The sequence below is a fragment of the Tympanuchus pallidicinctus genome, unplaced genomic scaffold (assembly GCF_026119805.1).
Source record: "Tympanuchus pallidicinctus isolate F22 unplaced genomic scaffold, pur_lepc_1.0 scaffold3, whole genome shotgun sequence".
Lineage (NCBI taxonomy): Eukaryota > Metazoa > Chordata > Aves > Galliformes > Phasianidae > Tympanuchus > Tympanuchus pallidicinctus.
This window is the reverse complement of record NW_026294747.1, coordinates 39981166-39994222: the sequence shown is the minus strand read 5'-3', so window position 1 is coordinate 39994222 and position 13057 is coordinate 39981166. Positions and strand designations below refer to the sequence as shown.

Below are 13057 nucleotides of genomic sequence, written 5' to 3'. Positions count from 1 at the left end.
ATGTTCAAGAGTACATACATATATATGAGTCACCAGTTTTGTTTCCCCGGATCCTCCTGTTAGTCTTAATGGTATGCATGATGTTTGCCTTTTTCAGACATCATGAACTTCCCTTGCTCACCATGACCTTTGAAAATTAATAAAAGAGTGGGCTCATAATGTCATTCCTATATCCATTGTAAAATAATTCTAAAATTGTTAGGTTCTAGGACACTCCAAAGGGTCAGTACATACAATTTCCCTCTGGAATGAAGTAAACTTCTTTGAAGTCAGACACGTTTATCAGAAAGGAAATATTTACCAAAACAGTATCAAAAGACTCCACGTATAAAAAGACTCCATGTTAAATATGCAGTCGTATCTTTACACATTTAATTAGGTAGTTTGCACAGTGGTAATGTAAACTATACAAAATATAATGTTCCTGCACAAGCTCTGCAATGGCGAAATTCCTTTTCCTTCTTCCATCAGAAAAGATGCAAGCTGGGAAAAGTGGAAGTGTCTGTCACAGCAAGAGAGCGAACAAAGGCTAAAACAGGAAATAATTTTATTTCTTCTTTATGAGTAAAGACAATTACAAAGAAAATATTCTTCATGGATATCTTCAAAGGCTATCTCCATTGCAATATTTTGTCATACGTGCACATGGCTCTATCAGTGCAGCTGAGGCTGAGATGATCCTCATGACAACTTTGGAATCTGTGTAGTTTAGAACAAGATTTTTGTTCCTGATATAATTTTGAACAAGTACATCTGTATTGACTGGAAAATCACAACTCTGAGCTACAGCATTACCTTTTTGGTACAGATGCACAAAAAGTGAAAATATTCATCTTCTCCACTAAAAATTATGTCTTTTTTTTCCAGCTAGCCCTACTCCCCAACCATTTGCATACGCTACAGCTTTTATTTTTCAGGTTTTTTTCTCGCTTATTTCATTTTCTTTTCAGACGTATGAATTGAAAAGTAGACACGGTAAACTGCATTTCCAGTAAAGACCAGTTTTACTGAAATCACTGTAGGTTTATTTGGGAATAAGGATTGGAATCTAACCAGCTGAGTAAAGATTACAGAACAGCATGCTTTAGTTATTAATTATATTTCAAACGTGACTTAAGGATTTTCCTGCAGTTCTATACAAACTAAAAAGTGACATCTGGCTTTGTGAGATGAAGAAAACCTCTGCGCTGCGATCATACGTACAGAAATGAAACAAGCCTAAAGAATCTTAGAGGCATCTGTAAATGACCAGAAACACTTTAAAATTCAGAAAGATTTCTGAAGCCCCTTTTATTATTTTTTTTAAAACATACGACAAACATTACGAACACATAGAAAAATGTAAAAAAAGTCAATTATAATACTATTAAGATTTACTAGAGGACTGTTAGAAAAAATTACACAAGAAGTTACTTCAGAACTACTTGAATTTCTACTGAAAACAAATACAAATAATCTTTGTATGTGTGTGTGTGTGTGTGATGAAGAATGCAAAATATCTAGTGGCACAAAGATACACAGCTTTCATCTTCTGAGACAAACAATTTATTCCAACTAGTTGCTCTAGGGTAGTTCTGGCACTGTCCTTATATGCAGTTCAGAGCATCAAAATTAGAAGCCTGAGTTTCTTGGAGTCAATACGGAGAGGCTGGCACCTCAGTAGTGGCAATTGAAAGTGAAAAATTCAGTATCTTAAGTGCAATTCTTTGTGCCACACAACACTAGCCAAAATAGAAAAAATCATGGATTCTCAACCATTTGAACAATTTGTCAAGAGTTGTATGTGACTAATGTTAATATTATTTTAAAATTAGTAGATGATTTTTCTAAACAAAGAAGCAAACAAACAAAAGAGTAAGAGCTCTAATTATCTGTAGCTATTGGGATGTTTTATGATCTTTTTCATGCAGAATGCCAGAACAAATGACCAAAAAGCATTCTCTTGGCTTTAAAATCAATGCCTCCATAGCATATTAAATAGGAAATAAAAGAAAATCAAACAGTAAACTATAGGTTTCAATCACCCTATAATTGATCTGTGTAATTTCTACTTTAAGGGCAATTAGGCTCTCTCAGGGGGAATAGTAAGATTTCTCTTTTCAGCTACCTGTAATTGCCGGTGGTAGACTATAAAGGAGAAATAACAGGATATAAAAATGCCATGAATTTATGGCATCTTGTTCATCATGACTACAGGATATCTACATGTACCTTACTAGAAAAATCGGAGAAAGAACTAGGAGCAACCTGAATCAGGGAAGAGGTGATACTAACAGTAAGTGCTCTGCCCCAGCACTGTGCTAGTGAAAGAGAAAAGCACTGCCAACTGTGAGGTTGGGACAGGGATCTCGTCATTACTATATACATCCTGCCATGGAGTAAAGGAGGAGTAGAGCCAAGAATGGACATGGATGGAAGAAATTGAGAGCCAGAATGGGGTAATGTGAGGCCAGACAAGGCCAGCTGCCAGCTGTGCAGAGATGTGAAAATACAGCTACCATGAAAGAACTGATACCTAATTTCATGTTATTTAGCAGAATATTTCAATGCTGCTTAGACCTGCTTTCCTACAATAGAATGGTAAGGATATATAATTCTCAACATCAACCAACGAAGCAAGGTCTGTCTATACTACACAGATAGATAAAAAGGAAAGAGGAAAAGGGAAAGAAGGAAATCTTGAAATCTTGTACAGAAAAAAAAAAAAGCAACTCCAAGAAAAATATCTGTGCACTCAGTCACTCTGGATAAGCAACCACATCAACTGTATTTAGACAAATTAATTAAAATAGGTTTAAAACCAAAACTCTTTCCTGGCTGAAGTTCACAACAGTTTTTCACTAGCTGAATTTGGAAATATACAATTTTTGTAATTTCTTATAAGCATAACTTGTTTAAAAACAAAAACAGCTCACACCACTCACCTAAAGTAGGACCGAGAAATGAGAACAGCCCCAACTGAATAATTGGAATGAAACTTTAATTGGAGTTTCAAGATCCCATGCACTGAAAAGAATTATCGTCTTGAAAACTGGCAAAGCATTCCTAGATTCACTACAGTCTCCCAGTTTTGTTTTCTTTTTTTTTTTTTACAAGTTCTACAAAACTGAATGGCCACAAAAGAAAATTTTAAAATAAGCTGTTTTGAGATTTCAGACACACAGAGGAAAAGTTACTTCAAGAGACAACAGAATATACATCAGACTTCTGTCATTCAGATAATAGAGAGAAAATGTGCACTCTTGATCCAGAGAGAAAACTACAAACCAAATTCTAAAAGGCCATTTTTTCCTTGAAAAGAGCTGTGTTTTCCTTATTTTCTTGGAGAATTTTCTTATCTATTTTCAAATCAGGCTGTACATTCCATGTTCTACCTTTTCTACTACACAACGTAAAATTACAGTTGTTGTTAGCAGAATTGTTTTTCTGTTCATGGAAATAAAATTTTCACTGTGTGTTCTTGTTTTATTTTGTTTTTAAACAGCAACATATGATCTTTGTGTTCCTTAGTGTTTAAACTGGTAATTATATCCCTAGAACTGCAACAGCCCACTGAAGCTGTGTACAGAGAGTGTACTTCTCAGTCCTCAAACTAGCATTTCCAGAGAAAGCATCCAATTCCATTACGTGTTCTCATTGTTACTATCAACCATTTTAAAAGCCTATGCGAAGGCATATTTCTCCTGTAAACTGAAGCTGCTTTATTTTCTACCTTGTCATGGTAGATTTCAGGGAAATCTACATACAGTACATACATACACTACATACAGTAACCTTACTGCATGTTGAAGATAAATAAACCATATACACAAAAGTATAATGTCTACATTTAAAAATATTTAATCTAAAATTTTATCAATTGCAATACTTGCATAATTGCATTGTACTATCCAGAAAGGAAGAAAAAAAAAGAAAAAAAGGACACCAAATAGCAACATCACAACAAAATAAAAACAAAACAATCCAAAAAGTCATACATAAGCAATGTAAACATCATAGATCAAGACATTATTCTCTGTCTTTCCAGATAAGTGATTAACTTGCTAAGCCTTTACTGTTAGGTGTTAAAAAATTCAAATGCCCATTTAAATACCTTCAAATATATTAATGGCTCATTTTTTTAAAATAAAGTTCCAAGAATATTTATAAAGACATAAAATAATCAACTTCTAATGGTTTTATCTTACAGTTAAATGAGTTAAAGTTTATTTGTTTGGAAAGTAATTTGCTAATAAATGAATTTCCTCTTGGAGACTAGAAACTTTTTGTGACTTAGAAAGTAAAAGACAGATAGTCATTCAGCTACTTTGCTAAAGACGACTTCTGTCATTTCCATTTCCCCACAGTTCCTGTCCCATACACAGATATGGAGCTGACAGATAGGGCACATGACATACTTTGGACTGTTAGCAGGAATCCAGATGTGATACCTTAAAGGTAACAGGAATAGAACTGAACACTACTTCTGGGTACCTGAATTGCTCTGAAATGTCTATCACTTTTGCATGTCCCAAAATTGCTGCAGTATTACATTCTCCACACTTCTGTATTTCTGAAGTACTTTATTTTCCAATCGATATATTGGGATTACTGGCACCCCTGGATTCTTTTTGTCAGGCTTCAACAAAGATGCTGAAAGTGCTCAGAAACTTACAGAAAACTGTTTGCAAGGTGGTACATACAAGTCCTATACTTTTTGCATTTAAAACTGTTTGATCTACCCTTTCTCCTCCTCCATACACAGGATATACAAAATCCAGTTTTCCCCTCTTTGCTCATACACAGTCCAGTCATTAAATTTACCATCTCATACCCAGAACTGTTGAAGTCCAGCAATCAAGAATCTTTTCACAGCTCTGTAAGGCTTGAGGGGTACTTTTCTTAGGTCTGCCAGGCACACACAGATTCTCTTCACTGCTGTTTCCCACCGTGTTTCACTGCCCAAGTGAGTTACAGCACTTTCCCACTTGACACCTCTCACAGAGTATTTACTCAGAGCATCTCATGCTTGCAAAATCAGAATATTTGCAACAAGCTCGTACCTCTCCTAACCCACCACAGCTTACTCACAGGGTCTGAGTGTCCTCTGGAAGGCTGGGAATGAAGTGGATGTCCCTGCAAGTAATTTTGTAGTCATCCCAGTCGGAGCACTCGCAGAAGGCTGACGGGCACCTTTCCGTGCCCTGGCTGCACAGCACCAGCATCAACTGGAAGGCGACAGGCAGCCACAGCATCTTTCACCACCCTTTCCCACTCTGCCCCTCGCTTCCAGAGGAGATAAGAGGGCACAGCCCACCGAGAGCAGCAGCTCGGGAGAGGCGGCACCTCTGCTGGACAACCCGCCCCTTCCCGCAGCGGGACCAGCGAACGGCTCTCAGAACCGTGCTCGCCCGCTGCACGGAGAGAGCTCCGTCTACCCCGCCCGGCCCCCGATGCCCACCCCGTCCCGCCCCGCGGGGCAGCCGCTCCCCGGCCCCCTCCCGCCGCTCTCCGGTGCAGCAGAGCCTCCCGCAGCCGCGGGGATCCGGGGCCACCTGCCGACGGCGGCCGCTGCTGCCCTGTGCGGCAATGCCCGGCACCGGACGGCCTCGCCGCTTCGCCTTCGCGGTCGGCTGCAGGACGATGTCGTCGAGCTGTCTTCTAACGCGGCGGAGTGACTTGTGGACGCCGCACTCGTTTTCCAGCACCTCTGCCGCACAGAGGGGCTGTTCTGAGCAATACCGAGTCGCTTGGAAGAGCAGCTCGAGCTTGAATGGGTGATTTTAGGGACGTGGTGGGCGAAGAGCTGATGGGTGGACGGTTGGACTTAGACGATTGGGTCTTAGAAGTCTACCTTAGTAATTAAATGATTATATGATCTTTAAAGGCCCCTTCCAAGCTTAACCATTTAACAATTCAATGCTTTTCACCAAATAAAAATTCCCTATCTGTAAAGTAAATATGTAAATAAATACGGTAAAGTAGATAAAAACAGCATTAAAAATTTAAAAAAAGCGATTTTGAAAGCTACATGATAAAAGAGAGCAAAATGGAAAGATAAACTTTTTTTTTTCAGATTCCAGAAAAGATAAAATCCTTTCACATAAGATGAGAAAGAAAATACCCAACCTTGAGATAAATAAGCTGGAACCACTGTTGTTTTAAGTGGTCACTGGTAGGGACACTGATTTACAAAGTGCACAGACATCACAGCAGTCAGACCTGTATCTGACAGACATAATGAAAGCTGAAAAGACCTGGTTAATACTAAATTAGTTCTAGCTTTCTTCATACACACGTGATGCTTCCTAAAAACAAATATTTTAAAAAATATAAATATATAACTGTTGAATTCAATGAGGCAGCTCAAATAAAATTCATTAATTCTTTGCCTCAATACTTGTTACTCTTTTTTTTTGAGTCTAAATGCCAGTCATTTTTCCTTCATGCACATATTGTGCACAAAACAAGAAAAATGCCAACCAAATGTCAAAAAAAGTGTTTGTAACTGTCTAGGAAGGAGGAAATCGAGAGAAGTAACCTGCTCATGGTAAGAAATTAGACATGGTCATAATTTTTAGAAATGCAATATAGATACAGCAAAACTGAAACAAGAATAATATTTTAGTGAAACGAAGCTAGGCTCAGCTTGAGTCCTTTATCCAAAGACAGTAATCAGCCACTAGTCAACTTCTTCTAACATATCATGTGTTGTAATATTCAGCATGCTTCAGCTGCCTTCAGGATTTTTCTAGAATATCAAACTTCTCTGCTGATTTTCTTGTTCTTACTGTTAGAATAGCTGGCTTGTGCCAGGGATGCTGCATTCTGTATTAGCAACAGGACATGAAAATCTCAATTCCTTAGTTCCTTTTGACTTGGGGAAATAAATGATTGACACAGGCTGACACAGAGGAAAACAAAATAATCTAGCAAAATGAAGAGATAACTAGAGAGATCTCTGTCTTCTCTTGATCAATGCTTTTAGCTGCCATGAGTCTATACTGCACTTAATTTCTAGGCAGTGACTAAGAGCCATAGTTGAAAGCCATCTTTTTTTACACAGAAAATATTGCCTGACACTGTCCAGCAGCAGCTTGTCAACTTCGAGCTGTAGGATTAAATTCCACTTCTAGCTTAATCTCTGTCCTCTTTTAATCTTCTTGATGATCCAATGTAACTAAGGGTACTAAGGAAGAGTCCATGTTTTTCACAACAAACAAGGACCAGTGAGATGAAGAGAGTGGGGACCTGTACTCCCTCTTTAAAGGTAGCACTGATGGAGTGATATTTTGTAACCTATTGTGACTGCTCTCTTGAAAACTCTCCCTCCCTCTTATTCTACGTCCAGTGTTACTTTTTATGTACTACTTTTTGTGGAAAAAGCAAAAGAATATTAGTTTTTTTGGTGGACAATAGGCAGTCCCTTGACTCGAGTCATTTCAGTAGGTTTTCATAAACCCGATCATACTTATTCATTTTGTGTACAAAAGATATCTTTATATTACTTACCTTTACTAATAAGCTACCTCCTATTAGCTATCTGTAGTAATTCTGCTGCGGGCTCTTAAACTAGAGGATGACTACATTGTTTCATTCCTCAGTCACTGAGGCAAAGTTAAGTTTTACTCAGTGGGGAGAAAAGTAAGAGCACAAGAACTGGCAACAGAAGCATTGATATGTCACCTGCTCCATGGCAACCACAGTAATCCAGGAAGTGTTAATGGAAGGAATAAATATCTTCCCAGCTATTAATAATAGGTAAAAAATATCAACAATGAATGGCTTTAGGCCAAAGAAATGTCAAGGATGAGGTGGCGAAAAGCCAGCATGGATGGACAAGAATCTCATGGATAAACTGAAAGGAAAGAAAGTCCATGAAATGTGGAAAAGGGGACCTGCCCACCTGGGAAGAATAAAGGAGTGTTTTCAGGCCCCGCAGGGATACAGCGAGGGAAGGTAAGGCCCTCTTAGAATTAAACCTTGTAAAGGAGGCAAAGGATAGCAAGAAAGGTTTTTTTAGGCATGTCAACAGTAAAAGGAAGACCAGGGAAAATGTGGGTCCCCTACTAAATGAAGTGGGTGCCTTGGTAACAGGGGACACTGAGAAGGCTGAAATTTTGAATCTCTTCTTTGCTTCAGTCTTTATTGCTCAGACTAGCCCTCAGGAATCCCAGACCCTGGAGATAAGAGAGGGAGTCTGGGTAGAAGAAGACTTTCCATTGGTTGAGGTGTATCTGGTCAGAGATCATCTAGCCAAAATCAATGCACGTATATCCATGGGCTCCAATGGGATGCACCAACATCTGCTGAGAGAAATGGCTGAATTGTTTTCTAACATCTTTGAAAAATCCTGGCAAATGGGAGAGGTACCTGAAGACCAGAGGATAGCCAGTATCACTCTAGTCTTCAAAAACAGGAAGGTGAATATGGGAAACTACAGGCCAGTCAGTCTCAACTCCATCTCTAGAAAGGTGATGGAACAATTTGTTCTGGATGTCATCTCCAAGCAATGGGAAGAGAAGAAGGTTATCAGGAGTAGTCAACATGGATTCACCAAGGGGAAATCATGCTTGACCAACCTTCTAGTCTTCTGTGATGTCGTAATCAGCTGGGTAGATATGGGGAGAACAGGGAATATTGTGTACCTTGATTTCAACAAGGTGTTCGATACTGTCTCCCAGAACATCCTTGTTACAAAACTTAGAATATGTGGGATAGATAAGGGAATGGTGCATTGAGAACTCGCTGACTGGCAGAGCTCAGAGGGTTGTCATCAGTTGTGCAGAGTCTGGGTGGAGGCCTGTAACTAGTGGTGCTCCCCAGGGTTTTTTTCTGGGTCCAATCTTTTTCAGTGTCTTCATCAGTGACCTGGATGAAGGGACAGAGTCCACCTTCAGTAAGCCTACAGATGACACAAAGCTGGGAGAAGTAGCTGGCACTACTGAGGGCTGTGCTACCATGGACAGACTGGAGAGTTGTGCACGAAGGAACTTGATGAGGTTTAACAAGGGCAAGTGTAGAGTCTTGCACATGAGGTGGAATAACTACATATACAGGTTAAGGGGTGGCCTGTTGGAGATAAGCTCTGAGGAGAAGAACTTGGGGGTCTTGGTGGAAAACAGGTTGGCCATAAGCCAGTAGTGTGCTCTTGTGGTCAAGAAAGCCAGTGGTATCCTGGGATGAATTAAAAAGAGTGTGGCCGATTGGCTGAGGATGGTGATCTTCCCCCTCTACTGAGCCCTAGTGAGGCCAAATTTTGAATACTGTGTCCAGTTCTGGGCTCTCTAGTTCAAAAAAGACAGGGATCTCCTAGCAGGAGTGCAGCGGAGGGCTACAGAAATGATGAAGAATCTGCATCTCCAGCATGAGGAAAGACCCCATAACCTGGGTCTGTTTAGCCTCAGGAAAAGAAGACTGAGATGGGATTTGATCAATGTTTATATATATATAAAGAGAGGTGGGACACAAATGGATGAAGCCAGGCTCTTCTTGGTGGTGTGTAGTGATAGGACAAGGAGTTATGGCTTAAAACTTGAACGTCCATACTAACATGCAGAAGAATTCAACAGTAAGGATGTCGGAGCACTGGAACAGGTTGTGGAGAGAAAGGTTGTGGAGTCCTTTTCTATGGATATGTTCAAGACTCTTATGGATGCCTACCTGTGCAAGCTATTGTAGGATACCTGCTTTAGCAGAGGGCTTGGACTCAATGATTTCTTCCGGTCCCTTTCAATGCCTACAATCCTGTGATTTTGTGATTCTGTGAAGGCTGGTACTGAAGTTGTAGATGTTATGAGTAGATTTCAAAAGGAGTAAGAACTATTCGATTCATGTTTTCTGGATTTGAATCCCAATGTCAGAAGAATTTAATTCCTCTAATTCAAAGCCTGATAGCCTTGGAGAAAACTGTGACGTCAGCCTCAGGAGAACTCCAAGTCTGGGTGCATTTCTTCCAGGGCTTTGAGACTTGGGCTTACATGCTCAGAACTCTAAGGAATTTCAGAGAAAAAGGCTGTTGCTAACCATGGGGTGATTTCACAGGCACTAGCTTAGCCCTCGGAAAAGTTCTGCTCTAACTGAAATGACATTGTAGTCTCTCACATAAGTAGAAATATATAAGGAGCCTGTCAGCTAGAGGTCAGCAATCAGTGTTTCACACTGTCTGGGCTCTGTCCCAGCCAATTTCTCTACCCCATTACTGTACCCCTATTTCATTACTTGGCCAGCTATCCAGCTGATGTCCCAGCCTGGTCCAGCCAGTCCCTGTGCCCAGGCAGGTGCCCAATGCTTAGGGCTGCCCCTGTGCCCCAGCTGCCCTGCTTCTGGCCTGAGTGTTGAGATGGTTCCGTTGTTGTCCTGCTCTGCTGCCCTGATACCCAGCACAGAGGGATACATCCTGCTAGCCATGCTCTGTCTTCCCCTAGACACCTTCTGGTCTCTCTAGACAATATTTTCTAACAAGCTGGTGGATGGTGAAACCAAAAGTATGTTTGCAAAACTACACATGGCCCCAGGCTAGGGAGGTCTGTAAATTCTAGATCATATTATCATACTTTTAAAATGACTTTGATAGCTTAACAGGAAGAGGAAAATGCAAGTCACTACATGCAAGAAGACACCTTCTGGATGTCAGGAAAAAATAGAATATTACACAGTTATTCCACTTTGCATTTAATGAGTTGTCTAAGTGCTGTATCTGGTTTGGGCATTAATTGCCAAGATAGAAACAGAAAAACTGAGGATTATTCTGTGGATAGTGAAGAAAATAGAAGGTTTTAGAAGCATGACTATTAAAGGAATGGTGGAAAAGTACTGTTTAGCTTAGGGAAGACTACAAGTATTTTAGAACGTAGAAAGGAATCGGTAGTTCTGACCACACCAGTCCTGAAAAGTGATGGTATTTAGCACTTCAAATTGAATGGCAGCTTGTCATCCCATGTAAAATATAAACAAATATTCCTTTCTTTTATACTAAAATAATGTATTATAACTATCACCCACATTTTACATACATACATGTTCAATTATATATATATATAAAATATGCATATACATAGATATACATACAGTTATATATAGAACTCTAGAGACGGACATTCAAAATCCTGTATGCCCTCACTATAAGGAAATGAAGAGGTTTTGAACAATGAATATCTTTCCAAGAACAATAAAGCATTGCTCCAATACTAATAAATCAACAAAACAGAAAAATCTCTTGAAAAACTAGTGTATATTGCAATTTCTTTTTTTTCCTGGTGCTTATTCATCTCTCCCTTTCTCAGTTCCTATTATTTTAACCATGACAAGCAGTGACAAACTACATTTTTCCACTGTTACAGATGCTCCCTCTAGTGACAGGAATGGTGGTTCATCCTGTGTGTATCTCAGTACATCAAGACTAATAATTCCGTTGTTTTGGCAGTGAGTTTATTTAGAAATAACATTACTCTTTGCTGCCGATCTGATATGATATCTTGGGCATCTTTGCGCTCATTATATGGCTTATATGCAAATCAGAAAAACCACAACAGAAGCAATTAGTAATTGCTATCCTACATAAACTTCCAAAGGGATTACAAGATATCAACAATTAAATCTCGTAATATATGTATGAGGAAGTGCTCAAAAAAGGGAGATTATTAAGTAAAGACTGGAATAAATACTTTTTTTCTTATTCATCCACGCATTCCAGACACATGCCAGCTACTACCTATTTCTAATTTTAGTAACTAAAATAATTCTTATTTGGTCAGTAAAAAAGAAATTGTATTGAAGATGCTGCTTTGGCACAGCACCACTTACTAGACCAAGAGTCAAATAGCTACATGAAAGTGTGGTTCTAGGTTCTTGAAGATTCAAGTCTGTATAACCAATTTATCTCCAACTTCAAGAACAGGTAGTCATGAAACTTTATGGTTGTGGGATTTAAGAAAATCTTGTGCTTCTCCTGTTCCTTTATTTCATGGGGAAAAAAATACGAAAAAAATAAAGCTCTCGGTTGAAAACTAACTGGGAGGTACTGCTGGGTAAAGCTTGAGGTATGTCAGTTTTAAATACACTCAGGTAGAATACTGATATTGAGCTGCTTCTCACACTTGAGCAGTTAGGAGGCAAGAACTATGAAAGCGGTGACTTCGCATTCAGAAAGGACTGCAAAATCACAGAACTCAGGTTTGAAGGGATGTCTGGACATCACCTGGTCCTACCCACGTGCTCAAGCAGAGAACAAGAGCACTAAAAAGCCAGCACGAACCTTACGGAGAAATAGACCACACTGTTCTCTCTAAAAGCAATCATTATAAGGTAACTCTTGCAACAGAAATACTGAGATACATATGATTTCATATAACAACATAAAATGTTTTGTGCTTGAAGAGTTAAAAAGCTTCTTAAGCTTCGTATGCACATTTAAATAATTTCTTTTTCTTACATATCATTTCTTACATATCATCATCCCAAGCTGAAAAGATCTTCTGTATCAATTCTATGCAGTTGCATTTAACGTCCATGTTATTTCATTTCTCTCTTCGAGGCTTTGCAGCACAGCAGTCTGTAATATTTTGTTCCTTTTTACTGCACACAGATAGCAGATGCAGCAGCTGTGAACAGTGAGGTGCCTGGCTCGAAAACACAAGTCTGGAAAAGTTGAGGGAGAAGGAAGGAGGTGCCTTCCTTGTCAGACACACAGCCTGCTGGTAGCTCACACACTCATTTTTTCAGTGGATCAGCCAGGCTTCCAGCCTCCTCCTGTATGGAGCATGCATCTGTTTCAGTAGAGCCACAGCTTCTGTTTGTTCTCTTTCTGTTTATTTACATTATGTTTAGAAAATGTAAATGTTTGTAAACATTAATGCGTATTTTGTAAAACTGTATTTTTTAAACACATTTATAAACACCGCCGTACGTCACGGACTGCGCTTCACCATAGCGGCTGCCGCGAGAAGTGGGAAGTGACCCCCAGTTCCCCCCCCGGCAGCCGCGGCCCCACAAGAGCCAACGGCTCCCGGAGGGGCGGGGCCTGGCCTCCAGTTATTCCTCCTGCGGTTGTCCGCCGCTCGCCTGGTCCGGCTGCCTC

General features: G+C 39.7%; 1 protein-coding gene across 1 annotated transcript in view; it reads right to left on the bottom strand.

Moving 5' to 3' along the window:
* Nucleotides 1–5234, bottom strand: part of TSHR (thyroid stimulating hormone receptor) — a 47216-nt gene extending 41982 nt beyond the window's left edge. The window contains exon 1 of the mRNA XM_052693502.1: nucleotides 5071–5234. Coding sequence (XP_052549462.1) covers nucleotides 5071–5234 — 164 coding nt within the window. The remainder of the gene's footprint in view (nucleotides 1–5070) is intronic.
* Nucleotides 5235–13057: the final 7823 nt, after the last annotated feature.